Genomic DNA, 26,596 nt, shown 5'->3' on the forward strand with positions numbered 1-26,596 from the left:
AGTCCCCCCTAAATCAAGTAAATCAATAAAAATACTTAACTGATGTTCTCTCCCCCCCCCCCAACACAAAGCCTGCGTCCCCTAACAAATCCGGGCTACACCCATGAGTCTACCCTAATCCTGAGCCTCAAAAACTCATTGGCCAGACAGTGACTGAGCTGCTCTTAGACTGCCCATCCCTTACTCAATGGCAACCAGCCCTTATCAATGGGAGGCCCAGAGGATGGCAACATGGGAACGGGCCTTTTTGTGGTGGCTCCCCACTTGTGGACAGCTCTCCCCAGGGAGGCTCAGCAGGCACCTTCCGTGCATATCTTTAGGCACCAGGCAAAAACATTCCTCTTCCCCCTTTGGCTGATTATCTATGGCCTTCTTAATGTGTCTGGGGCATGTGTTGTTTGTTGGTGGTGTTATATTATGGATTTTGTGTTTTTATACTGTAAACCACCCTATAATCTTCAGAAGAAGGGCAGTATATGATGATTTGTTAATTATTCTATATGATTTATGCTGTACGTGTGATGTTCTATTACGTTCTATCATGCTATTGTTATTTATTGCTTGTAAGCCGCTTTGGGATTGATTTGAATGAAAAGCAGCATAGAAATATAATGAAACAAATCAAATATATAAATTTAATAAATAATGATGACAACAACAACACTGAGATTACAAACCCATTTCCTTTTTTTGATCTTCGCCAAACAGCTCTTCGGAGTGATATTTGTTCTTGCTAGTCACTTTGGTTGGCAAGACTGTGGCTGAGTTTCTCTTGACTTTCCCTGTTTGGGTTTGACACAGGCTGCCAGAGGGAGGCCTTTTACCAAGGGCATCGTCCCCTTGCTGGGTGCAGGCTTGCGCCGCCTGAAGTCTCAAGGGACTCTTCTCTGTCTCAGAAGTGAACTGCTGCTGAACCTGGCCCTTGCTGGACCTGGAGTTCCGCATCTCTTTCTGCAGCTCTGTGGCTTTTCTTCTGTTTTCCTCCTCACGTTTCCTATAAGCAATAGTTTATACTGCTCATTAAAACTGTCTGAAGCACAGTATTAAAATGAAAGGCACTCCTGGAAACATGAGAATTTACAACGAACAAACAAGAATCCCTCTTGTACCGCACTTTTCCTCTAGTGGATGAACAACCCTGTAATAATAATAATAATAATAATAATAATTTATTATTTATACCCCGCCCATCTGGCTGGGCCTCCCCAGCCACTCTGGGCGGCTTCCATAGAAACCAAAAATACAGTAAAATATCACACGTTAAAAACTTCCCTGAACAGGGCTGCCTTAAGATGTCTTCTGAATGTCAGGTAGTTGTTTATCACTTTGACATCTGCTGGAAGGGCGTTCCACAGGGCGGGCGCCACTACCGAGAAGGCCCTCTGCCTGGTTCCCTGTAGCTTTGCTTCTCGCAATGAGGGAACCGCCAGAAGGCCCTCAGAGCTGGACCTCAGCGTCCGGGCAGAATGATGGGGGTGGAGACGCTCCTTCAGGTATACTGGACCGAGGCCGTTTAGGGCTTTAAAGGTCAGCACCAACACTTTGAATTGTGCTCGGAAACATACTGGGAGCCAATGTAGGTCTTTCAAGACCGGTGTTATATGGTCTCGGCGGCCGCCCCCAGTCACCAGTCTAGCTGCCGCATTCTGGATTAGTTGTAGTTTCCGAGTCACCTTCAAAGGTAGCCCCACGTAGAGCGCATTGCAGTAATCCAAGCGTAAAGTAGTTTAGCATGAAAATTATAACACACTATTGAATTACAAGGAAAAAACTAAAGGGCCTTACACGTCTTACCTTCCCTGTCCCGACTTGCCCCCCTAACCGGTAAGAAAATTATGAAAGGCCAGGAGCAATGCGGGAAAACAAAGAGATGTTTCCTTTTTAAAAAGAAGCCTGGAAAAGGAGAGAGAAGGTGCAGGATTGCTCCTCTGTTCTCAGTTCAATACTGCTGCAGGAAGCTGGATGGAAAAGATGAGCCCCCTTTGGTTCTCACCATCAGCTTCAGAGATTTTGTAACATTGGGTGACTGTGCTTTCGGGTGCCACGAGGTGCCATCTTGTTCTCAGTGCTATTTAACTTCTACTATACGAGACAGTCGTGAGGAAACTTGGGAGGGCAGCATCACCTGTATTCCCCTTGTTCTCTGCATCATCTGAGTCAGGTGTGTTAATGCAGGTTCTGGACCAGTATTCTACTGGTGGGCTGGATCGGAGCCAGGAAACAGAAGGTGAATCTTGTGGGTGGGTGGTTCCTGTGTCTGGGAATTAGGCACTTTGCCTATTGTGGATGGAGTCATTATCTTTCTGTGGGGACAGTTTGTGGGGTGGTAATAACCAGGAAAAGGGCCTTTTCTCTGGTAGCACTCACATTCTGGAACACGTGTCCCCCCCCCCCCCCGCTTCAGGCAAAATGTACATAATTTGCAGTTCTTAAGTAAATTTTGATGACTTGATTGTATTCCAGTTTTTACTATATTGTATATTTGATGCTATTGTTTTTTTGTATTTCACCCTACATCAAGATGCTCACATATAAATATTTTAATTTCATTAAATAAATAAATTATGCACCATGACCAAAAAAACTACCTGCAGCTAGACTATAAAATGGACATGTAGCCCTGATATTTTAAACTTTTAATGCTGCAACCTGGGTTGTAGACTGCTGATAAATGACAGGCTAGTTATGTGGCATGCCTTTATCGGTTGTTGTGATTCACAAGTAACAGCAAGAGGTGAAGTCAGTACAAGGTGTCAAGGAAAAGCCTGAATTTTATCTGTCATTGCTATCTTATCAAGCAGCTGATTGAATCTGGGTGCATGAAGAGCTGCTGACGGAGCCACAGACTGTACTCTGGGCAAGCTGAGGCACTTCAGCAGTCAGCCTTTGGCACTGACAGAAGTGGCTCATTCTCAAATAATAGTATCACCAAACAGAAAGCATATGGGTGTCTGTCTCGTACCCAGTATAGATGTGTCTGCCATTTTGATCTGATAAATTAGGCCTTGCTATTCACAGCACAATTATTTCCTTCTCTTTCAAAGAGGCACACAGACGAGGGCTCCCCTCATCATTCCATAAAGGAAACAAGACAAGCAAGGTACATTCAGCGGCAGTAGAAGCCTTAGCCTTGTCACTCCAGAGTCCATCTGGCAGGCTGGCTAACACAGCAATTCAACACAACGAAGAGTCACGTGGCTTCTTAAAGCCCACAAATAATTAGTATTTTGCTACAAGCTTTTGTGAGCTAGAGCCTCTTAACAGAAGCATGAAATAGGAAAACAGTAGCCTCAGTCGAGGTGTGTTTGTGATATTCATTCTCTCTCTCTCTCTCTCTCTCTCTCTCTCTCTCTCTCTCTCTCCATACCCCCACCCTCATGTACATATGTACACACAACCAAGCAATCATCGCCTGGTTTGTGCGGGGGAATGATCAAGTAGGCTCGATGCAATAAATAGCTGTACAGTGGTACCTCGGCTTAAGTACTTAATTCGTTCTGGAGGACCATTCTTAACCTGAAACTGTTCTTAACCTGAAGCACCACTTTAGCTAATGGGGCCGCCTGCTGCTGCTGCACCGCCGGAGCACGATTTCTCTTCTCATCCTGAAGCAAAGTTCTTAACCCGAGGTACTATTTCTGGGTTAGCGGAGTCTGTAACCTGAAGCATATGCAACCTGAAGCGTATGTAACCCGAGGTACTACTGTAGTAGGTACGTCACATTACTGTGCAGGTCATCATTAAATAATATACCCAAACAGACTGGGCATGACGCATTCCCAGGGCTAGAGGCCCCTGCTGCTAAACTGGAACAAGATTATAGGCCTATTTGGGCATTCTGTTTGCTCATGTGTAACTATGGAAGGATGAGCGGGAGAATATTGCCTTCAGAATATAGGATTCAGGGCAAAGGTCTGGAGAGCCTCCTGTACCCCTGAAGGAGCACTGGATGAGTGAGAAGCCTGACTCTGCAAAGTTCTAAATTGTGTGGAGAACCGCCTCTCTGCTTCAGACCTGAACCCTGAAACTCATGGAAGGCTACTGTAAATATCCAAAGTGGAAAAAATAGTTTCTGTACTGGGTCACTCCTAGTGACTAGTGAGTCACATTACAACAGTATCAAAATCTGCTAAAGAATTCTAACTCAACAGCTTCACTGAATTCAGATGCATTATTCCCAGCAAACGTTCCTTTATTGTTGCTGTCCTTGCCTAGTACAGTGGTTCCCCGCAAGACGAACGCCTCGCAAGACGAAAAACCCGCTAGACGAAAAACCCGCTAGACGAAAGGGTTTTCCGTTTTGGAGGCGCTTCGCAAAACGAATTTCCCTATGGGCTTCCTTCGCAAGATGAAAGCCCATAGGGAAATCTCCAGGACAGTGGGGAAGCGCAGCGCGTCTTCCCCACTGTCCTCGGACCTCCTCCGAAGGCTGGCGGTGGGGCGGAGAGACGACCTCCCGCCGACAGCCTTTGGAAGGCTGCTCCGAAGGCTGGCGGCGGGAGGAGGTCTCTCCGCCCCACTGCCAGCCTTCGGAAGGCTGCTCCGAAGGCTGGCGGCGGGAGGAGGTCTCTCCGCCCCACCGGCAGCCTTTGGAAGGCTGCTCCGAAGGCTGGCGGTGGGGCGGAGAGACCTCCTCCCGCCGCCAGCCTTCGGAAGGCTGTCCTGAAGACTTGCGGTGGGAGGAGGGTTTTCCTTCCCACCGCCAACATTCAGAATGCTGTTCTGAATGTTGGCGGTGGGGAGGAAAAACCCTCCTCCCACCGCAAGCCCCGGGAACAGAGGAGAAGAGCTGCGCGCCTTCCCCTCTGTTCCCGTACCTGTCCTGAAGGCTTGCGGTGGGGAGAAAAGCCCTTCTCTGCACCGCCAGCCTGGCAAGCGGTCTCCATAGGAACGCATTAATTGATTTTCAATGCATTACTATGGGAAACCGTGCTTCGCAAGACGAAAAACTCGCAAGAAGAAAAAACTTGCAGAACGAATTAATTTCTTCTTGGGAGGCACCACTGTACATTGGTGCTAGGGAAGCCAAAACATAAAGATGGATCTATTTGTGTGGATCTCCACTGGTTCAAAAGTCACCTCGTGGCAAAAGAAAATGTGGGAATATGCCTAATGTCCACAATCCAATATTACAGATAACAAAACAACCTAAAGTCAGAGTGAAGGAAAATAATGAGTAAAAATACTTATTATTAAAATTAATAAAATGTGTAAGTTAACATACATAGGTGCAGTTATTTCAAAAGTTCATATCTACAGGTGGAGTTGATGTTATTTATTAGTTTGTTAATATTATTTTACTCCCCATTCCTAAAGCTTTCTGGCACTCCTAGTGTTCTATTCCACTAATTCTACAGAGGCATTCCTTTTAAACCATCTCATTATTTGCTGCTGTAGCTTTTAACTTGCTTCTTGTTGTCTCTTCCTTATCCCTATCCTTTTAAAGCATGGGTAGGGAAACTAAGGCCTGGGGGCTGGATCCGGCCCAATCGCCTTCTAAATCTGGCCCACGGACGGTCCAGGAATCAGCATGTTTTTACATGAGTAGAATGTGCCCTTTTATTTAAAATGCATCTCTGGGTTATTTGTGGGGCATAGGAATTCGTTCATTTTTCCCCCCCAAAATACAGTCTGGCCCCCCACAAGGCCTGAGGGACGGGGGACCGGACCCCTGCTGAAAAAGTTTGCTGACCCCTGTTTTAAAGTAATGAATCAGGGGCCAAAGGGAGAAAACCTACAGGAAAAAGCAACAGCAGAAAGAGCAGATTTTCAGGGATTACTTCATTTTAAAGAGGTTATTTGTTGGGGTTTTTTTGCACATGTGCACCACTTACTTGGCAGCGGCATCCTTCCTCAGCTGTTCGTGCTTCATTAAAAGATTTTTCCTATCTTGGAAAGCTTTCCTAACTTTGTATCCTTTATAGACGGCCTGGATTTTTACAGCTGCAATGTCCTGTATGGCAGCTATGGATAGCGCACTGTGCTCCAACATGAACTGAATTACTTCATGATGAGCTCCCAGCAAGGCATAATCAAGAGGCGTGTACCTAAAAGTAATAAAACATTAGTGCATACTTGAACCACAGGACAAGGAAATATTGTAATTAACAAAAGGAAACAAAAAACAATTTCTCAAACAGTACATCAGCGCCTCTGCTTTGTTGGATTCGGAATATTGTAGTATTATATGATTAACTATGCTGATCTGATGTTGCTTGCACTTCTGAGGTGAAGAGCAGGGGAAATGATTCGCTGACAAAACAAGGAAGGAGGGCAACTGGTGTTGCAATTTCCTTGTTTTCTCTTGTTGTCTTATAGAGCGAAAAATACGGTACTTCCTGATTGGTAGGGAAGCTGTTTTGGGGTCTGTTTTGGTGCATGTCTCTCTAGCGATTTCTCTGGATTCAGATAAAGGAGAAAGACTGGCTCATTTTGACAGGATTTCATGGCTAATTTTGAACTTATTATTGCTTTTCTTATGGAGATGAGAATATTGCCAAGAGAAAACACTTAAGAAATCCAGGATTTTAATGTAATGTGCAAGTAGCGTGTCCACCAAAAAGCAAAAGGTCGTAGCAGGCTCCTTTTCTTGAAAAAAAATCTTGTGTTTTTTCCTCAAGTATGTAAACATTAAAATACAATTGCTTTACAAATGCAAATAAAATCCACCATTTGAATTGCAGGAGAAGTATTGTGGTTGAGAAAGCATGGGTCACGTAAGCCCTGAAAAGTAGCTTAGTGTTTCTATATTAGATGGTTTAAGGTGGATGTGGGAAGGTGATGGACAGATGACTATCAATGAAGAGATGTGGACGTCAATGTGGAGGAAATTTTCTGTGAAATCAGTCCTGGCCTTGATGAGAGGGGCAGTACTTGAAATAATGCAAAAATGGCATCTCACACTGGTATGGGTAGCCCATATTAGCCCCTCCTCATCACTAAAATGTTGGAGAGGGTGTGAAACGTTAGGTTCTAATCAACATATGTAGTGGACACATGGAAAAGTGGCTCAGTTCCGGGAGGAAGTATTGGTCCAATTAAAAGCACTTACTGGACAAAATGTATCTAAATATCCAGCTGGCTTTCCTCAATCCTTTTCATGGAGACAGCATTAAATTACAGTTTAAACCTTTAATGAATTCTCTTCTACTAGCAGCCAAGCTTATAATAACAAGATACTGGAAGAAATTAGATTAACAGAATTGTACAGTTGGAAGGGACCAAGAATCATCTAGTCCAACCCTGTGCAATTCAGGAATCTTCTATGACAAATTGGTACAATAAAGGACGGCAAATAGTACATGTGGAAAAATAAAATAATAACATAAAATTGACTCAAGGTCTGAAAGCACAAGACTCCTTTAGAACTGAATGGAACAGCTTTATCACGTACAGGGAGAAAAATGAAAATAGAGGACTTCCCTCACATTATAAAACATTCTGGTTAACTTGAACTGTTTATCGCCTTCTGTATAAACAGTAGTTTGGGATAAGGACTTGTGTTATTTGACTGTTAAATTGTACAATTAGAAAACAAACCAACTCCCCAATGAGGAATCATTGGCTATGGAATGTGGGGTGTGTGTGTGTGTGTTATGACTGGGGTCTTCAACAAAAGCACTCCATAGTATTTTCCTGCTGGGCTGAATATATATGTAATATTTATATACATTTACATTTATTTTAAAGCTTACTCAATAAAAGCTGTTTCCTGCACACATTTTGCACAAGTCCACTTGTCTTGACAATAGCCAGTACCCATTCCACACATTTATACAAACAGGATGCACAACAGTCATGCAAGGCAAAGGTCTACAAGCTTAAAGTTACCTGCTACAGACAAAACCAATCCATACATGATACATCAATTTGAACCGTTAGTGTCAGTGCACAAGATGGTCAAATTAAAGTTCTTCCTGATGGTAACCAGGGAGGACACAATACAGGAAAATACAGAAGAAAAGAGACAAAGCCAACCAAATTGGACTTGCCACATGGTGATTGGCTGATAGTCAGATTAGAGTGTCTCAAACTGAAATGTCAATAGAAATTATAAGACAAAGAAGAGAGCACAGAGATTTGAATGTCAAGATCCAAGATGAGTCTTGGAATGGCCTCTTCTGAAAAACAACATCTATAAACATTTATATCTGTTTTTAAATATTACAGCTAACTAGTTCAATCAATAGTTTTTAAAGTTCCAATCTAAAATGTGGTCAATTAATTTTATCACAGTACAGGTCTGCTTAGCCCTCTTTTTATCATTCATCACATTGCTTCCAGGAGAGTATTTTGCATATGAAAGGTTACTCACGGAATCTCAACTTGCATAATGTGACTTTAAAATCTAAGAATCAGGCTGTTAATCGTCATATTGGGATGCTTTACATCATTTGTGCAAATATAGTTCTCACCTAAAAACCCACCCCTTATCAGGGAAACAGCAAGGATCTGAAGGACCCAAGACAATTCTGGTTCCCCAATAGACCCCCAAATTGGAGAAAAGTTGAGCCTCACTCCTATCCAGGTACCTCCCTCCATTTTATCTCCCATTCATTCTCCAATGGAATTCTCTTCTCCAATGGAAGAAGAAACATTTTTTTAAAAAATCATGAGGGACAAAATTCAAACCAGTGGATTCCTAATCTGCAATGCTATACCACCTTGCATTCAACAAACAAGAAGATGGAACATAAAGATAGTAGACAAATTATTCAATACCTTTCTTCGTTGTTCTCCATATGGTTAGGAAAAGCACCAAATCCCAGCAACAACTTAATAGCATCAAGGTAACCATTGTTGCACAACCAATGTAATGCTGTCCTTCCCTATAATCAGTAGGGCAGATGAAAAGTATGTAAAATAATTGCTTTACATTCTGAAACTTCAGTGCAAATATAAAAATGATCTGTTGGTATGTCAGCACTATAGCGAACATTCAAATCATACTATTTTGAATATATATAAAACCAGGGCCAGCCACCTGAGGCGTATCACAAAATGGACAACTGGACAACCACTCCAGAAGAATACGATGGTTGAGGGTATCAAAAGCTGCTGAGAAGCTGGGGAGGATTAAAAGAAAACATTTTCCTGATCTCTCTCCCAACAGACAATGAGAACTGCTGGTGCTAATTTCAAAGGATTATATTAACTGCAAACTGAATTATGTGCAAGAGGGTATCAATGATCTTCTAGCAGAAACCATCAGATCCTGGTGTGCTGAGCTCAGATGCTCTTCATCAGATGCCGTCTTTAAAATTAAACTATGTAACTAATTAAAAACTGAATATAATTCTTAACTCGTCTAAATTGTTTTTTAAAAACCCACAAGTCCTTCTCCTACTTATTATTAAAGGCAGTGCAATGATGGCAGGTTCAGGTGAGATCTCATAAGATTTCATGGAGTGCACATGATCTCACCAGAAATCACCACTGCTGCCACTTCTCTGCCAGTGGGGTGGGTAGGGGGCCAATGGTGGTGGTGGGGGGGGTTGTTGCCTCTTGGGCTTCTGCTGCCTGAGATGGCTGCCTCAGCCTGCCTCATGGGTGGGCCAGCCCTGCCTATACTGTGGCTGCAGCAACTAGGGGAAATTACTGGCACAATTAAATGAAACTGCCCCTGGTCACTGTATGGCACTCATTCCATTTGCGTTTTCCACTACCATTTGCACGTAATGTGAGGCATCCTTATCATTCTCATCCCAAGTCACTGGTGGTGCTGACTAGGAAAATTCCCGAGGGGGTTGCCTCAGTTCACGTGGCAAGTCCATCATGCGATGTTACAGTATGAGATGGGGACAGGGATCCCCCAAGGGGACACCATCTTTGGTCATATTCACATTTTGGTAACAACGCAAAGACAAGTTATCTCTAACAGTGGTGAGAAAAAGTAAGATTCAATGGCACCATTTTGATCTCATATTACACAGGCACAAAAAAGGAGACATGTACCTCATTATCTTGAATATTTGGATCTGCATTATTCTCCAACAGCACCACCATGCAATTAATGTAGCCTCCGTAGGCAGCACACTGCAATGGGGTTCTACCTGCATAATCCTGTACATTTGGATTTATTTTATTTTCTATCAATATCTGGCAAACATCAGGGTTTCCTCCCAGAGCTGCCCAGTGCAAGGGAGAGTGGCCATCTTGGTCAACCAAATCAACTCTTGCTCCTCCTGCAACAATAATAGATATTTTGATTATCCAACGCTGTATGACGCCCGATTCTAGCAGCAGCTTATAAAACTGTACAAAACACAAGAAACAATCTAAAAGGAGTGCCACAATTCCACAGCAACACAAAAGGCAGAACTAGCCACAGAATTCAGCTTCCTGAAAACACTGGTCTTACCAGTGAAAACACAGACATGCTTCTAGCCTACATGGGCTTGGAAGCTATTCTTGAAAGTATATGGGCAATACCTGCTGAAATTTCAGAGCCAGCCGAGTAGATGAATGAGATTTCCAGAGGCTGAGGCTTCATAGCTCCTCTTCTTCTCCATGATTAGAAAAATCAATATAAACTAGGTAAATAGTAACAACTACAAAATAAGCTAAACTATCCATATTTCCTTGATTTATATAAAATTCAGTTTTTCTTGGTGAAGAATTTTGATTGTATATGACTGTCAATTTCTTTTAGTATACAGAGCTTTGCCTGTAGGCTCCAAAAAGGCAACACTACACCTTACACAATGACAGAAGATTTGCATATTTCTGCCCCATTAGACAAAGACCAGGAAAAGTTTTAGAATTAAAGATTGCCTAACCAAAAATCCCTGGCTGGAAGCCAATTCCAATATTATTTATGGGAGTTAATGGAGAGAGGGAGTTTTTCAGAAACAAATTCCAAAACTAGCTTTGGGTCAAATGTGAAGTTTAGGCTCAATGACAAACTGTCCCTCTCAGTTAGTTTTAAAACATGACATATAAATACTGTTCAAACAGCCAATGAAAAACTCAGAGGCAACTTCTTCCACATTAAGCTAATGTTATCAATCTAAAGGATCAGCATAATCCAAATTTACCTCAAACGTAGCTTTAGGAAGTATTTTGGTGGAAGATATAATTTTCTGCCCTGATCTTTCAATGTAGATGCATGATAAATACCTTCTTTCAACTCTCTTCCTGTGCCAACTGGGGATTCACTTTCTTCTTGTCTGTCATTACTGTTTATTTCATTTCAAAAACTGAAGACAGCAGTGTTTCTATGAACAAGTCTATAAATGTGTCACAGCTGACCTTTAATGAGAGTCTGTATCACTTCTTTATGTCCCATCTCACAGGCACGGAATAGGGGAGTGTGCTTCATGACATCAGCAGCATCTACCTGGGCATCGTGTTTTAGCAGCAATTGCACGGTGCTGACATGGCCAGAAAGGGCAGCAGCATGTAATGCTGAAAGATGGACAAAAAACAGGGCATGTAAAAATTAGAGGAGAGCAATTAGAATTGTGAATGTAACAAAACTTAAACACTATGGCAAGAAGGGGGATTTACACTCATCTTCCACCTATTTTCTAACCTATCCATACAGCTTATGCGTTCTTAATACTATCACTAAATAAATTGCACTAGCTGATGAAACAGTTTAAGCTACATTGGTGAAAAGAATCTAATCAGGTTACTGGCTGTTTAGAAAAAAGAAGTCTGGCAAAAATGCCACCTGCTGCAGGAACTTGGCTGCATGGTCTGACCCTACTGTACATTCCAGATCCTGTTTTTCAGCACTACACTTGTGGAGCACAAGGCAGTAAACTACTCAACTGGTTGATGCATGAGATGTTTGCAACAATACATTTAAATAAAGGAGCAGCTATGTCAGCAAGGCCTGGTTTCTCCCCCTCCATCATTCATTCTGACGCAGGCAACTTGCTTCCAAGCCTCTGTTCAGTATTTCCTAGTAAGCTCATTTTTCTTGAAGGGAGTCACAGTGACTGAAGAGATTCTTTGGCCAGCTGGTCACAATGAAACCTTTGTTCCACCAACACTTAGATCCCTCTCCATTGTATATAGTGACGGCAAAGTTATAAAGCTGCCCCTGTGCTGCTCCTACGATACTAATCGACATTCTTTTCCCTTGGTATCATTTTGCTAGACAATAACAAATGTCTTGCAATTCTATTAAAACTTGAATTGAATGGACTCAAATGCAATGGTAGATCTGGGTTCAACTAATTTCTTAGCATCCGTATCACAGATCCTTTTGGAAACATGTGCAGCTGGATATTATATACTTTAGCTGGATATTATATACTTTAAATTCTTCCAAATTTAAAATGGCCAAATGAGACATGATTATGGAAATTCTGTGTGGTTAAACAGTAAAACTTCCCCGAGAGAGAGAGAGAGAGAGAGAGAGAGAGTGTCTAATTTTAACAGCAAGGGTTGGGTAGGAGTGCAGAACTGCTGCACCTGCGGCTTGCCACTACCCAAACACTTTTATTTTAGTTGAGGTCCATTCCAGTAAGAGAGCTTGGCTGAGGAGGAAAGCATTTGAGAAGAATAGCTAAGTGAAAATAAGTGTCAGCAAGTGGAGGGTTCTGCACTTGTTAAATGGTTTTTATTTCTTTTACAGACAGATCATCATCATTTTTGGGAGAGGGGAGCATAAATCAAGTACCAACAGGTCAAAAGTTAATGATTACCAACAATGTGGGACCTTCCATTGGTGTACTTCAGCACATACATGTAAAATATTTAAAAGCAAACATTCTAGAGCTTGCTGTGCATACAAGGTGGTCCTTGTATAGCCAACTGTTGATTGAGAAAAATAATTGATGAGTACCAAATATTAATATTAATTATTATATTAATTAATAATATAAAGAGGAGAGCGCAAAATATGGTCTGAAGCTCAACATCAAAAAAACTAAGATCATGGCCACTGGTCCCATTACCTCCTGGCAAATAGAAGGGGAAGAAATGGAGGCAGTGAGAGATTTTACTTTTGGGTTCCATGATCACTGCAGATGGTGACAGCAGTCACGAAATTAAAAGACGCCTGCTCCTTGGGAGAAAGGCGATGACAAACCTAGACAGCATCTTAAAAAGCAGAGACATTACCTTGCTGACAAAGGTCCGTATAGTTAAAGCTATGGTTTTCCCAGTACAGTGGTACCTCAGGTTAAGTACTTAATTCGTTCCGGAGGTCCGTTCTTAACCTGAAACTGTTCTTAACCTGAAGCACCATTTTAGCTAATGGGGCCTCCCGCTGCTGCTGCGCTGCTGGAGCACGATTTCTGTTCTCATCCTGAAGCAAAGTTCTTAACCCGAGGTACTATTTCTGGGTTAGCGGAGTCTGTAACCTGAAGCGAATGTAACCTGAAGCGTATGTAACCCGAGGTACCACTGTAGTGATGTATGGAAGTGAGAGCTGGGCCATAAAGAAGGCTGATCGCCGAAGAATTGCTGCTTTTGAATTATGGTGCTGGAGGAGACTCTTGAGAGTCCCATGGACTGCAAGAAGATCAAGCCTATCCATTCTTAAGGAAATCAGCCCTGAGTGCTCACTGGAAGGACAGATCCTGAAGCTGAAGACTCCCTGGAAAAGACCCTGATGTTGGGAAAGATTGAGGGCACAAGGAGAAGGGGATGACAGAGGACGAGATGGTTGGACAGTGTTCTCAAAGCTACCAGCATGAGTTTGACCAAAGTGCGGGAGGCAGTGGAAGACAGGAGTGCCTGGCGTGCTCTGGTCCATGAGGTCACGAAGAGTCGGACACGACTAAATGATTAAACAACAGCAACCAAATATTTGTGAATAAATATTGATTTGATAAATGTATGAAAAGTCTGCTCTGGTGGGCAAGTTTCTCCACTAGTGACACTTGTCATTTTCTTTCATGTCATCCCAATTTAGTGAGGGCTCTAGGAAGTTTCCAGTATTTAGCTGCCTTCATTCTTGAATCTACAAGGAGAAAAAGGGTCAATCCCTTGCGTTCACAGGAAATGCAAGATGCACCATAAGAGAAAATAGCATGTGAAGCAAAGACTAAGAGATCTATCCTGGATGAAGGCACTATTTGCATTTCCTGCCTTCATACATCAGATGGTGATATAGTCCACCTACCTACCTCATGGACTGACACCCATGGAAATGGCCTAATCACAATCATGGCAACTGTGAATGAGGCGACTTATCTGGAATGCATTACTAAGGCATGGACACACTGGGCTGACCTGGGTTAACCTAGCTGTAGAAGAAGAAGAAGAAGAAGAAGAAGAGTTTGGATTTGATATCCCGCTTTATCACTACCCTAAGGAGTCTCAAAGCGGCTCACATTCTCCTTTCCCTTCCTCCCCCACAACAAACACTCTGTGAGGTGAGTGGGGCTGAGAGACTTCAGAGAAGTGTGACTGGCCCAAGGTCACCCAGCAGCTGCATGTGGAGGAGCGGGGACGCGAACCCGGTTCACCAGATTACAAGTCCACTGCTCTTAACCATTACACCACACTGGCTCTCTGTATCGGCTCAGGTACAAAGACAGGTTGGAGGGTCAAGAGAACAGTGGCAGTAGAGCTGCCATCATCCACAGGAGTTCCATCTTCCTTGCCAGAAAGCCAATTTGCTTAGGTACCAGCTTTGAAAAGTTGTTACTGCTAAAAGGAAAGAGAGAGACAGAGACAGAACAGTGATTCTGCTGGTGTAACGTCCATCCTTCTGCACTGTGTGACCTTGTAAAGGTGATCACAGATGTGGTGTTGGAGTGCCCCCAGATTGTAGTTCTGGGGAACTTCAATATTTATTCTGTGGTTGCCTTAGTAGGGCCAGCTCAGGATTTCATGAAGCCATGACAGCCATTGGTCTGTCTCAATACATCATGAGGCATACCCTTGCTGTGTTTTTAGAGTGGGCTAGTTGTTTTCCAGTTGCAGGGGGAGTTATCAGATTACTTTCTGGTCAAACGTGGACAGGAAGTGACTGTTCGCCTTGCAGAGGTAGAGGACTAGTTGTTATGCTCTGGTGGAAGACTTGTGGAATCTGACATTGCTGGTGCTCCTGTTGAAGCTATGGTCTCAATAGAATGGTGAGACGGAAAGAGCCATGACAGCTCCAGGGCACCCTCTCCAGTGGTGTGAAGTCCAAAGTTCAGTGGTTTTCTGTGGAACTTTGAACTACGAAGCAGTTGGATGACAGATGGAGTGCAAGCTCACACCAAGACCGACCAAACACAGAAAAGAGAACATAATTGAATCTACCATGTGACAGTGATGGCAGCAAAGGTGGCTCACTTTGCTACCAATATTGTGCCATTGAGCAACTGTCCAGCAGCTTTAAAAAAAATTTTTTATTGACTTTCAAGAATAACTAAATACATAAGCATAGGAAATTATCTGTTCAATAAAGTATGCAGATACAATTGCCTTACACTGTCATACTTCCCTCACTCAGCAAACATACACAGAACTACTATAACAAATACACTAACTGAAACAAAACACTCTCTCTCTCTCTCTCTCTCTCTCTCTCTCTCCTAACCAACTGACTCTTGGGTTCCAAATGTCATAAGAATATCCCATTACTCCTCAGCAGGTCAGCAGAGCTTTCAAGAATTTTGAGGGAGCTGCTGACTTTTGAGTCACAGCTAGGAGCTATCACAAACCTGATGCCTGCTGTGACAAATTTGCAAGGCATTTTGAGGACAAGACACGATTTTGACACTACACATAGTGCAGGTTCTAGTGAGATGTCAAATACAAGCATCTGATAATGTTCTCTGTGAAGCCACTGGATTTGCTTAGCTAGAGATTTGGAACCCGGTGTCATCAAAATGCAGGTGACACCCAGCTCTACTTTTCTATTCTATCTGAACCAGATGAAGTTGTATCAATTCTAAACTGCTTTCTGGAGGCAGTACTAATAACCAACAAACTGAAGCTCAATCCTAAAAAGAGGATAGCGTTATTGGTCAGCAGTGTCTGTGTCCAGGAATTTGGTGTGCATCCTGCTCTAGACGGCAGTTCCTCTGGAGAAAGCCCATGGTCTGGGGGTATTCTTTGATTCAGAAAGTTTCATCCCTAATATCACCATCATGTTTAACATTCCTTTAATCATATCTATATTATACTTATTCTATAAAAAAGATTTATGGCCATCCAAAAGTTTATGCCCATGTTCATGTTGTATATCCAATGATTCTATATATCAACCAGTCATAGTTTAGTTAGTAAACTTTATCTCCATTTATCATCACATTTTTTGAATTTTCAGACCAGGTTCTGAAGAGCTGCCTTAGCTGTGTCCAAAGGCTTGAATGCAAAAATCTTTCCCCATCTCCTCAGTACCATTAGGAAAATGGACTGCATTTGAAACTTCTATCAGTTTCCAAAACAGTTTTGCTCAGTACAATCTTTTGCTCATTGTACAATACTTGTACAATGCATCCTTAGAGAATCTAGAATTCATATTGCATACATGTGTGTTCAAAACACCTATGAAGTTTATAAGAACTTCAAAAGTATGTTAGTTTTCTTACCTGTGCCACCGTATTTGTCTGCCATGTTGATATCAATGTCCAATTTTAAATTCAGCATTGTCTGGATGACATCGTTGCTGCCTTTCCCAGCAGCCCACATAAAAGATGTTCTTCCCTCAAGATCTGAATCATCTTTCACAGAAGGATGCTTCAAAAATGCTTCCACGGTTTCCTAGACCACAAATCTTCTCTGAATAAGGATGGTATTGAAATGAAAATAATATATGGCTCTAGGGTTCACAAATCAAACTATTGTCACATCATAGCAAAGATTTTTTGCTTAAGCAAGAAAACTTCATTCTTCCTTTGAAGGAAACACCACAAGTTTCACAACGGGTTGGAAATATTGCCATTAAAAGAGCATTGGGGGATTCTGAGTCTTCAACACTATTTAAGCCTATTAGGCTTCACTCCTTTTTTTAAAAAACAACAACCCTAATTGTTTAGTATTCCTAATAAAGCGAAATAGTGGGTTGTGGATTTCAGTCAAATTAGCCTCTCTTTCTCAATTTTTAAAAAGACTACCAAGCCTTTTAAATAATTTGTTAGGCTTCCATTATTGTACTTCACTGCTGAGTATGACACAAAATTCATACAAGTGTATAATGCAGCCTCCATGATGACAAATGTATCCACAGCAGCATTCGTTCTGTTTATTGAATTTAGATATTTTCACAATTTCCTCAAACTTTATTTTTAAAGCTCCCTGAGGACTGGTTCGCACAATATTGTTCTGTACATGAAAAAGCATCCTCAGCTATAACTTAGATGGACAAACGTACCACATAAACCACGTGATGGGAACTGCTGCCAGCCATCTCCATAATCACCTTGTACACATTTATGTTTGTCTGTAGGACACGTGCCCGAGAATGGTCAGGACTGTTCACATGTACAAGTAAAATATTGTGTGAACAGATTCCGAGGTGTTTCATTTTGTTGCACTGTATGGCATGCAACAAACCCTTACTTGTTAATATGCAATGAAGTCATCATGTTTTACTGAAAGACAGTTGGGACTGGACCCCTGGTAAGCTACGCCTTGATGGGAGAAGATGCAGATAAACTTCTCTCCCTTCTCTCATCCTCTCTCTCTTTTCAAAGACCAAGACCTGTCCTAGATACTACTTCCCTGGCACAACAAAGTAGATGTGCATACAAACTTCTTGGCTTTTGACATATGTTCACAATACTGCTGTCTTCCTTCGCTGCCAAAAGGCAACAGAACAAACGGTTAAGGCTATACAAGCCCTTAATCAAAAAGGTAAAAAGCGTTATTTAAGCTGAGCCAAAGTTTCATGCTTCCCACACTGTATCCGATACACCAAACCTTCTCTTTAATCATGGAGTAAAAGACCTACATTTTCCCCCTCAGGCTCTCAGCAATACCAGATGGTTGATCCTTTTCTTAATCAGACCTTGACAGTTTTAGGGTGGATACCAAAACATGATATATTTCATGATGTATATTTATTCCTCAGTTTCTCCCAATCCAGGGCCAGCCTGGCCCTGAGACAGAGGGAAGCAGCCTGCCTCAGGCGGCAGAATCCTGTGGGGAGGGTGCCCTGGCGGGCAACTTAACGGACTTGGGTTCGCCCATTTCAGTGGGTCTGCTCTGAGCAACTGTAATTAGTTGGCTTAGTTGGAATTTGACAATAGCTTTTTATTTCAAAAAGTTAGCACCTGGAAAGCAGAGTTGCTATCTTTTGTTGTAAACATTTATTCCACTTTGCCTAAGGAAAACAGGTTTCCATATTGTTTCAAAAACATGGCAAAGCTTGTTTGATCAAAGGTAACAATGCGACAAAAGAAGTGTGTGCACACCATAAGAATATAAGCATCGCCCAAATCTCCATTTTCTTAACAATGTTCTTTTATCCACTGCCAACACACCTTAGTATAAGTGTTTTCACCAGAAGTCAGGCCAATTAATGACAGGACTTGAAAAAGAACAATTGGTGCTACCTGAAGTGGAGATTTGGGAGTGGGATGCTGGAGCCAATGGGGTGATGCGGGCAGGAGCAAAGCTTTGCGGAAAGTAGGCTTGTTCCTCTCACCTTTTCGGATTCACCAAGCAGCAAGTATCGACCGAGTCCTGAAAGAATAAAATTCCCTGCCTATTTCCCTCTCTCTCTCGGCTCAATGAAGCGAAAGAAACAGTGTTAGGTATCTGTGAGTAAGGAAAATAAAGAACTGACAGGCCATAAACCTCCATCAGTGCAGTGTAGAGCACCCCAGGGTGGGGCCCATTGGTTCCAGCATCCCACTCCCAAATCTCCACCAGGTAAGACCAATTGTTCTATTTGTATTGTGGGGTGCTGGAAACAATGGGGTGAGACATACCATAACAAGTCACTACCACTCAAGTCTTTTGTCTGTGATGTCACGGAGTTGGGCGTCCCCCTTATGGGGAACCAGATTCCGAGAGAAAAGATTTAGTACCGGTCTATCTACAGATAGGGTTTTAATATAGGCCAAATACTCAGGGTCTAAAGAATATAACTTGTCTGCCAAGATAGTATTCTTTTTAGAACGCATAGGAGCGTCAAGCTCAGCCTTGGTTACAGCCTTCAAAATAGAAGGAGCTAGCATAAAATTGGAAGAGGAGTGACTGTCAGTTAACAAAGACACATCACTCTCTGGCTTAGAAGATGTAGCTTTATCTGACTGAGAAGTTAACTCAAGGGCATGCATTATTTTGCGCTTCAGAATGGGGGCGCTGGCCTCTTGAAATAGCCTCACAGATATGGGTTCCTCATGGGTTGAACCCTCACTCCAATCGTCCTCCATTTCCGAATCTAACTGAAAGAGATAGGCACACACACAGAGAAAGGGAAACTCAATACACTTAATTCCGTTGCCACCCGGTTAATTAGGAGGAGGAACAACAGGCTCACAATCCCTCTCCGTTTGTCACTCCATGAACCAGGAGAGGAATGGCAGAAGCAATGCAGCTGTCCCTTAAAGGGCTAAAACTATTCAGGCCTGCTGTGCAGGGAGTGGATGAACTCAACCGCCATGTTCTCAGTTGCCACAGCAGCAAACTGGGAGATTGTGGTATACTACTGCCAAGCCACAAACTCCATCGCTGTCAAAAACGTACTGAATGGGGAGAAGAGCCTCTTGCCACTCACTCCTGTGCCGTTTGAGAGAAATGCAATCGGAGAGGGCTGGAGAGGGGAGGGCGGGGATGCCAGGCAGGAAGGAGCTGCTTCGCCTGATGCTGAGGTGACAGTGGAAGAAATTGTCATACAAGAAGTTTGTAGAAAATAAAGATAGGCGACCCCAGCAATGGAGGTGACCGAGTTAGAAATGGAGGCGGTGAGCGGGAAGCTAGACTGCACCCTGCAAGCGGCGGCCAAAAAATGCCTCAGCTACAGTCAAAAGCCAGGGCAGAAAAACTAGGTTTAATGGAAAAAATAAACAAAATAAACAAGTAAATCCAACAGCAGGGGTCGAGGCTTATCTGAAGCAGGAGAGCCAAGGACAACGCTCTGCTGCGTCAGGTAGGAGAAAAAACTGAGGTGAAGGTGCCCATTTCCCACAAAGCATTGCTCCTGCCTGCATCACCCCATTGGCTCCAGCCTCCCACGATACAAATCAGAGATATTTCAACATAACCTGTTTGTTTCACGTACAGCAAAGTTACTCTGTGCTGCATAGTGTAAAGGTGTTGCCCCTTGACTGTCAGATGGGATGGTCCCAAACTTGTTTCTTTCCAAAAGAAGGTGGACAATCTGCGCATGACCTAAAAGAGAGAGCAGAACACATATTACTTAGATCACTCTATGTGCTCCAGATTTCTTCCCTCATCCTATGAGGATGTTGTTATCTCTGTTTCCACCAGCGCATGTGCATCAGTGCAGGGACCTACCTATTTTAGTTATGGAGCTCTGTAAAATGCAGCATTGATACAAATAAGTAGGAAGTAGGAAGTTACAAAAAGCCGAGCAAAGCCGGCAAATTTGGGCTGTTCGACAACATGTTATCTGCTTATTTCCTCCACTGAAAGAGAGATCAGCAATATGACTGCTAAATCTAGAACCGTACAAATCTGACAAGCAACCGTATCTGTGTGCATCTTAATCAACCTCAAGATTCTCCTTAGCCAAGTTGCGCTGCATGTTATGGGGAGGGCTGTAGATCAGTGGTACAGTCTCTGCTTTGCATGGAGAAGGTCTGAATCTCAATCCGTAGTATCTTCAGCTATAACTGGGAAAGACTGATAACTGGAGAGCCGCTGCCAGCCAAAGTGTGTCAACAATACTGAGCTAGCTGGACCAATAGTCAGGATAAAGCAGCCTTTATGTTCCTGTTTCACCCTCTTTCACACCAGTCAAACTTCTTCAATGTTTCAAGCTCCAATTTAGGAAATTCGAGTTCCACAAAATTGATACATATGCCCAAGAAGAAATTTAGAAATTTAGTCGTTCAGTATTTACCCAGTAAAGCTGCCCAGTGCAAGGGAGTTCGAAATAAATTATCGTAAGAGGTGACATTGCAGCCTTCATAGGAGGTCAACAGATCAGCAACAGCTACATTCCCATCAGCAACTGCAAAGTGAAGGGGAGTTCGTCCTTCGTAGTCTTGCCAGTTCAGCAGAGATTCAGTTGGAGCAGCATCCTAGTTGCAAAAGTGCCAGGTAGATAAGGTGCGATTAGCATTAAGAGATTGTAGCAGCTAAGAGAGGATGGTTTTACAATTAAGAGGTTACATTAAAGCTGCACGTACTCAAGACATTTAAACCCAAAATTATGTTAGGGAGGTGCTTGCTGGCCAGGCTTCAATTTGACCTGGGGTGGGAGGGATGGCAATGGACTTAAAGAAGAGGCACCTTGCCCAGGACTCTCTCAAATCTAGCAGCACCAGTGTGAATCCATGTTAATAAGTGAAGTTGGGAGGCATTCAAAAGGACGTTAGAGTGTCTCTTGTGACAGAGACAACCCTTACAACTCTAAGCCCTAAAACGATTCCAAGTATTCTTTGTGGTGCCCACATACAACTGCCACTAAAAAAAAAAGGTACATCAGATCAGATAGGTATTTATTTGAAAAGAAATCCTTACCAAAATGCACTTAACAGTATGAACTGCACTTGGATCCTTGTGGTTAGCAGCCCAGTGAAGTGGAATTTTGCCTTCAATATCTGGGATTCCAATATTAGAATCATGTTTGATCAGAAGTTTCACATGCTCTGGATTATTATAATAGGCACTCCAGTGAAGAGCAGTTTGCTGGGGGTAATTAGAAGAGATGCACAGTAAAATGAAATAAACATTCTGCTTTTGTGAACTTCAGAAACCATGTAAAATGAACAATTTACAAATTATGGAGACTGAGGACAGTTGAAAGTGAGGGAATGCTGGTTTATCAGAGGCCCTGGGTTTACTTCTGTTTAGTCTCTGGATGTGACCAACTGCACAGAAATGATCTCAAGTATGCTGTACATAAAACACAGAGGGGAGTTCAGGATTTATTCCAAGCACACAGTGACATGAGAAAGTGGGATACAAAACGATATCCACTATGCATTACTTGGTACAATGAAAAAGAGAGTTGATTCAAAGTGACAATCCTGAATCAGTAGTCTGATGGAGTGAGTTGAAAACTGATGGCTAACTGAAATGCTGATCCCGCAGGGAAGTGAATGCTAAGTCTCTACCTTTCATAGCATGTGCAGCTGATTTGGGGAGGGGCACAAGTACCAGTTCCCTGGCAGTAAAGAAAGTTCCAATGTTTGTTCTGGTCAGATGACACAGAGACCATTAAGAGGAGCTGGAGGTTTCAGCAACAGTAAAAGTTACAAGTCTGATTTTACCTTGTTTTTGTCCTGTGTATCTACCTCTCCTGGTGCCATGTATTTAAGCAACAAAGCCAAGCACTTAGGACTCTTGTGCCGTGTAGCTAAGTGTAACGGAGTGATTTCTTCCAAATCCTTCTTCATCCAGTTTGCTCTACGAGCAAGTAAAAGCTTCATAAAGCGATAATTTCCCTAAGCAATGTAACGAGGAAGGGGAAGAATAAAGTTAATTTCAATGAATAAAAAGCGTTATGAAACCAACATGTAATAATTTTGAAAAGCAATCATTAGAGGTAATGGCAATATATAGTTTATAGTCCTGTGGACATGTGACTAGAATCATAGGATTGTAGAGTTGGAAGGTTACCCTGAGGGTCATTCTGGTCCAACCGCTTGCAATGCAGAAATATCAACAAAAGCACCCATGACAGATGGCCATCCAACCTCTCCTTAAAATCCTCAATGAAGGAGTCCTCAAGCTTCTGAGGGAGTCTATTCCATTGTCTAACACTTCTTACTGTTAGAAAGTTCTTCCTACTGTTTAGTCAGGATCTCCATCCTTGTAACTTGAATCCATTTGTTCGAGTCCTACCCTCTGGAACAGCAGAAAACAAGCTTCCACGTGACACCACTTTAGATATTTTAAGGTGGCTATCATATATCTCCTCTCAGTCTTCTTGTCTCCAGGCTAAAAAGGTAAAGGTAAAGGACCGCTGACAGTTAAGTCCAGTCGTGAATGACTCTGGGGTTGTGGTGCTCATCTCGCTTTACTGGCGGAGGGAGCTGATGTTTGTCCGCAGACAGTTTTTCCGGGTCATGTGGCCAGCATGACTAAGCCGCTTCTGGCGGACCAGAGCAGCGCACGGAAACGCCGTTTACCTTCCCGCCAGAGCGGTACCTATTTATCTACTTGAACTTTGATGTGCTTTCGAACTGCTAGGTTGGCAGGAGCTGGAACCGAGCAACAGGAGCTCACCCCGTCGCAGGGATTTGAACCGCCGACCTTCTGATTAGCAAGCCCTAGGCTCAGTGGTTTAGACCACAGTGCCATCCGCGTCCCGCCTGTCTCCAAGCTAAACACACCAAACTCCCTCAACCATTTTCCCCAACGCTTGGCCTCAAGACTCTTGATCATCTTGGTAGCCCTCTGTGCACATTCCAGCCTGTCAATATCCTTCTTAAATTATGGCACCCAGAATTGGACACAGTACTCCAGGTGTGGTCTGACCAAGGCAGAACAGAGTGGCACTGTTACTTCCCTTGATCTGGACACTATACTTCTGTTGATGAAGCCTAGAATAGCATTAGCTTTTTTTTTTTTGCTGCTGCATCACACTGTTGTCTGATGTTCAGCTTATGGTCTACTAAGACCCTCTAGATCCTTTTCATATGTACTACAGGCAACCCCAAGTCAAAGTAGTAGGTTGTCATTACTTTCTCCTAATCAGCCAGGATCTGGAGTAACACAGTTTTTAGATTATTGTTAGTTTTTTAACAAGTTATCTGTCTAATTCTTTCTTATAGCTTTGTCCTGAGTGTTGAATGGCTTGCACAAAGTTTACATTTCATCCATTGAAAAAGGTGGTGGTGGGGATTTTGAGCCACCTGGTCGACTAGAGATAAGTGTTTTAAACTTTTCCCACATCAGTAATTTCTTAAGATTTTTTTTATCAATGGGGAGTTCATTCATTCAGATAAAAATTCATAAACATAGAAACCACAGTGAATGTTAACTATCGCTTAGTAGGACGTGCTTCCAGTACCATCTTACTCTGGGATATACTTTTAAGAGACTTGATGCTGAATACAGAGAAGTAAGCAACTACTACTGTTTCTCCCCACAGGTAGCACACTTGCAGAAAGCCTTCGGGCAGGAGTGCCAGCCAAGCAGTACTCAAAATAGAAGGTTTTTCAAAATATATACTGCATCTTGAGAAAGTACTCCAGAGGAAATTATTTGAATTGGGAAGCCTTACCCAGAAATACTTTACCACATGTTAAAATCTAGGAAATCATCTGGTGGTAATTAGATTTATTAACCATATATGTGTTCTCCTAAAAATGTTCTATTGAGAGGGATACTACTTGCTTTGAAATTAAATCTAGCTACAGGAATTTGGATAAATTGAATAAATATTACCAGAATGAAGCAATTTTCTGAATTAAAGATGAAATGATAAATTCTGTAATTAATTAAAATATTTTTAAAGCAAAGAAACTCTTTTCTAATGTCATTACTAAAATCAAACCAAACATAAAACATTAACTTGATAGATGCAAATTCATTATCATTTAAATTAAGAGATGTTCTTTGCTTTCTATTATTATTTTTAGCACAAGTTTCCAAAATTATGGAGCCTCATCAAAACAAAATGTTTCCATACTTTGAAATAAGAGTTTTCTTGTTGAATATTTTTGTTAAGAAAATGACAGATAAATAAATAGATGGATAATATAAAGAGAAAAAGTGGAATTAAAAATCGAATCTGTCTATCAGTTCTTCCTTCAAGGAGAATCATGCAGTGAGGAGATTATAATAGGGTATTATCTTAAGCAGGGGACTGGAATTATTTTACCCTTCAAGTCAAAAGGCATCAGCTAGACAACTGTCAATGTTGCTTTGGGGGAGAATGTGAGTTTCCTTAGATATTGAAAAAGGATTGTAGATTTATATTCATGTGGAAGTATTCCCACTGATTTCAGTTTAACTTTTGAATAAGCATGATAGGAATTACAAAATTAATTTACTGGTTTTTAAATACACTCAGTGGAATTAATAAAATAGTAATTATATTTTTAACAATAATGGAAAGAACAGGAAAGAAGACTGAATTGTTCTTGTTCAGTCCAATATAACATCTTGGGAATTACCTAAGTAACAAAGTAATTCAGTGCCTAAGTAACTAAGTGTAGATATATTTCCCAAATATTATCTACACTAATAATATACTATGGAAGATCTACACTGGCTCCCAGTACGTTTCCGAGCACCAATCAAAGTGTTGGTGCTGACCTTTAAAGCCCTAAATGGCCTCGGCCCAGTATACCCGAAGGAGCGCCTCCACCCCCATCGTCCAGCCCAGACACTGAGGTCCAGCTCTGAGAGCCCTCTGGTGGTTCCCTCACTGCGAGAAGCCAAGCTACAGGGAACCAGGCAGAGGGCCTTCTTGGTAGTGGTGCCCGCCCTGTGGAACGCCCTCCCATCAGATGTCAAGGAAATAAACAACTACCTGACTTTTATAAGACATTTGAAGGCAGCCCTGTTTAGGGAAGTTTTTAGTGTTTGATGTTTTATCATGTTTTTAAAATTCAATTGGGAGCTGCCCAGAGTGGCTGGGGAAACCCAGCCAGATGGGTAGGGTATAAATTAATTATTATGATTGTTAAAATTATCATCATCATCATCATCAGAGTATCGGAGCAGGACCTGGGGGTCCAGGATACAAATCCCCATGCGTTCATGAAGTTTAATGGGTGACATTGGGTGAGTCACAAACAGGGTCGATGGGAAGGGTGGAAACCATATACATCACCTTCAGCTCCTTGGAGGAAAAGTGGGGTATAAACGCAATAATAAATAAATGAACATACCAAGCCTCAAACAGACCATCAATCTGGATAGCCAGAGCCCCTGAAACTGGAGTTTGAGACAGCTTCTCCTCCAGGCAAATTCCTCTGGGAAACCTGCCCCAGTTACAACAGGGTCCTCATGTTCCCCAGGGCCTGACTAAAGCCACTCTAAGGCATTTGTTGTATCGGATGGATTTCCACTGACACGTCATGTGTGAATGCGTGGATAGAGATGATAGTGCTTCCAATGAAAATTCCATATTGGAAAGCCATCTAATTCAATGGGCATCTGCCTGAAAATGTGTATAACCAACAACTGTTGACTTAGAGTCACACATTACTACAAACGTTTTCTGGTTTCATTTGCACAGTACAACCCTCACCCTTCACGCACAGAAACAAATGCTACAGGATAAATGTCATTTCTGGTGATCGGTTTATTTCAAAGAAATTATTTTTCAAATCCGTATACTGCTGTTCTGGCGCAGATATTGGTGCTTACTTCTGAATACAACTGAAAACTTACCCTGTAGTTACTTATTGATAGCATATTATTGGTGTGGTTGTTCCTGAAAATGATCTCATTTCCCCACCTTTATGCTTAGAGTTTAGTGAAAGCCACAGCGCAGGTCACTGAAGGTGCATGTTTAAATCCACCACAAACTAAGTATGTTTAGAAGTGAGTGACAAGTTGCCAGCATCTTCTCTGTTACTGTAGGATTTTAGGAGGCCAATGCTTT

The 26,596-nt window shown here is 42.3% G+C and overlaps 1 protein-coding gene across 3 annotated transcripts in view; it reads right to left on the reverse strand.

The window, feature by feature from the left end:
- INVS (inversin) overlaps positions 1-26,596 on the reverse strand; it is a gene marked incomplete at its 5' end in the record, with an annotated part of 67,427 nt that overhangs the window by 7,549 nt on the left and 33,282 nt on the right. For all 3 annotated transcript variants that reach the window (XM_083582509.1, XM_083582510.1, XM_083582508.1), the window contains 10 exons: positions 678-994; positions 5,835-6,047; positions 8,722-8,828; positions 9,955-10,184; positions 11,251-11,406; positions 16,488-16,659; positions 20,126-20,235; positions 20,930-21,110; positions 21,553-21,720; positions 22,305-22,478. In XM_083582509.1, coding sequence (XP_083438635.1) covers positions 678-994; positions 5,835-6,047; positions 8,722-8,828; positions 9,955-10,184; positions 11,251-11,406; positions 16,488-16,659; positions 20,126-20,235; positions 20,930-21,110; positions 21,553-21,720; positions 22,305-22,478 — 1,828 coding nt within the window. The remainder of the gene's footprint in view (positions 1-677; positions 995-5,834; positions 6,048-8,721; positions 8,829-9,954; positions 10,185-11,250; positions 11,407-16,487; positions 16,660-20,125; positions 20,236-20,929; positions 21,111-21,552; positions 21,721-22,304; positions 22,479-26,596) is intronic.

This window comes from Podarcis filfolensis, assembly GCF_964270895.1.
Source record: "Podarcis filfolensis genome assembly, chromosome: 13".
Lineage (NCBI taxonomy): Eukaryota > Metazoa > Chordata > Lepidosauria > Squamata > Lacertidae > Podarcis > Podarcis filfolensis.